At 56.2% G+C, this 1,147-nt stretch overlaps 1 gene segment (V, D, J or C); it reads right to left on the bottom strand.

Moving 5' to 3' along the window:
• Positions 1 to 417: 417 nt before the first annotated feature.
• LOC116629845 lies at positions 418 to 944 on the bottom strand (the record flags this gene model as incomplete). The annotated part of the segment is given in 2 exon segments: positions 418 to 741; positions 855 to 944. Coding segments are annotated over 2 exon segments (382 nt in total), but the record flags the coding sequence as incomplete, so codon positions are not given.
• Between the last annotated feature and the right edge of the window lie 203 nt (positions 945 to 1,147).

Here is a 1,147-nt window from a genome sequence, read left to right as displayed (position 1 = left end):
TCTTTAATAAAACACACACATGAAGGCCCTAAGGCAGCCATGAGGTCTTTGAGGAAGGTCACACTCCACATGGGTCAGGTATCTATCAGGGCTGCGGCTGTAGGAGATTTACTTTAAGCGACATTTCTCCTGCCTTTGTTTCCCTCATCAGCAGACTCTGTTACCCGGGCAGCCTGCCCCTGGCGCCCAGGAGTTTCTCCTCAATAGGAGAAAACCAAACAATGTCTTCCTGCTTAGGAGAGGCTAGAGGGGCTGAATTTAAGAGAATTTGGAATATTTTGTAGCCAATGTACCTTGAGATTAGTTCAGACTACAGTTTAGACCAAACAAAGGAAGGAGTTGACTTGGCCAAGGAGGGGGAGCTGCACAGGGACACCCGGTGCTGAGAGACAACAGGTTTTTGTCTCATTTCCCCACAGGCCGGGAGCACTGTGTGAGCACTGAATCTGCCGTCTGATGCTGAGCAGTAATACTGAGCCTCGTCCTCAGCCTGGAGCCCAGTGATGGTCAGGGTGCCCGAGCTGCCAGAACTGGAGCCAGAGAATCGATCCGGGACCCCTGATGGTCGGTTGTTATTACGATAGATGATGGTTCTGGGGGCTTTTCCTGGGAGCTGTTGGTACCAGCTCACACCATATCTCCCGATGTTGGAGCTGCTTCCAGTGCAGGAGATGGTGACCCTCTGGCCCAGAGCCCCAGACACGGAGGGCGGCTGAGTCAGTACAGACTGGGCCCAGGACCCTGCAAGGGGGAGAGACACAGACAGGGTGATGCTGGGGTCTAGAGACAAAAAGAGGAAGGAGGGCCCTTCATTTCCTCCCAGGGCGCCTTCCCCTGTCCCTGCATCCAGTCACCTGTGCAGTGAGCGAGGAGGCTGAGGAGGAGAGGGGACCAGGCCATGGTGGAGGTCATCACCGATCCTGCCTTCCGTGGCCCCACAGCTGAGCAGAGCCTCCCATAATCTCTCCCTTTGCCTCTTCATCCTCTGAGAGAGGGAGGGCCCGGCCATGCAAATGAGATCCCAGCTCTCTGACCCCTCCCTGGCCCACTTTCAGTTCCCTGTGCCTGAGGATGTCAGGGGGAGTGGGCAGGGTAGGGGCTGTGTGGGGGCAGGGGTGGAGAGGTCAGAGCTGTGAACCCTGAGCAG

The sequence above is a fragment of the Phoca vitulina genome, unplaced genomic scaffold (genome assembly GCF_004348235.1).
Source record: "Phoca vitulina isolate PV1807 unplaced genomic scaffold, GSC_HSeal_1.0 scaffold5097, whole genome shotgun sequence".
Lineage (NCBI taxonomy): Eukaryota > Metazoa > Chordata > Mammalia > Carnivora > Phocidae > Phoca > Phoca vitulina.
This window is presented reverse-complemented; position numbering and strand designations above follow the sequence as displayed.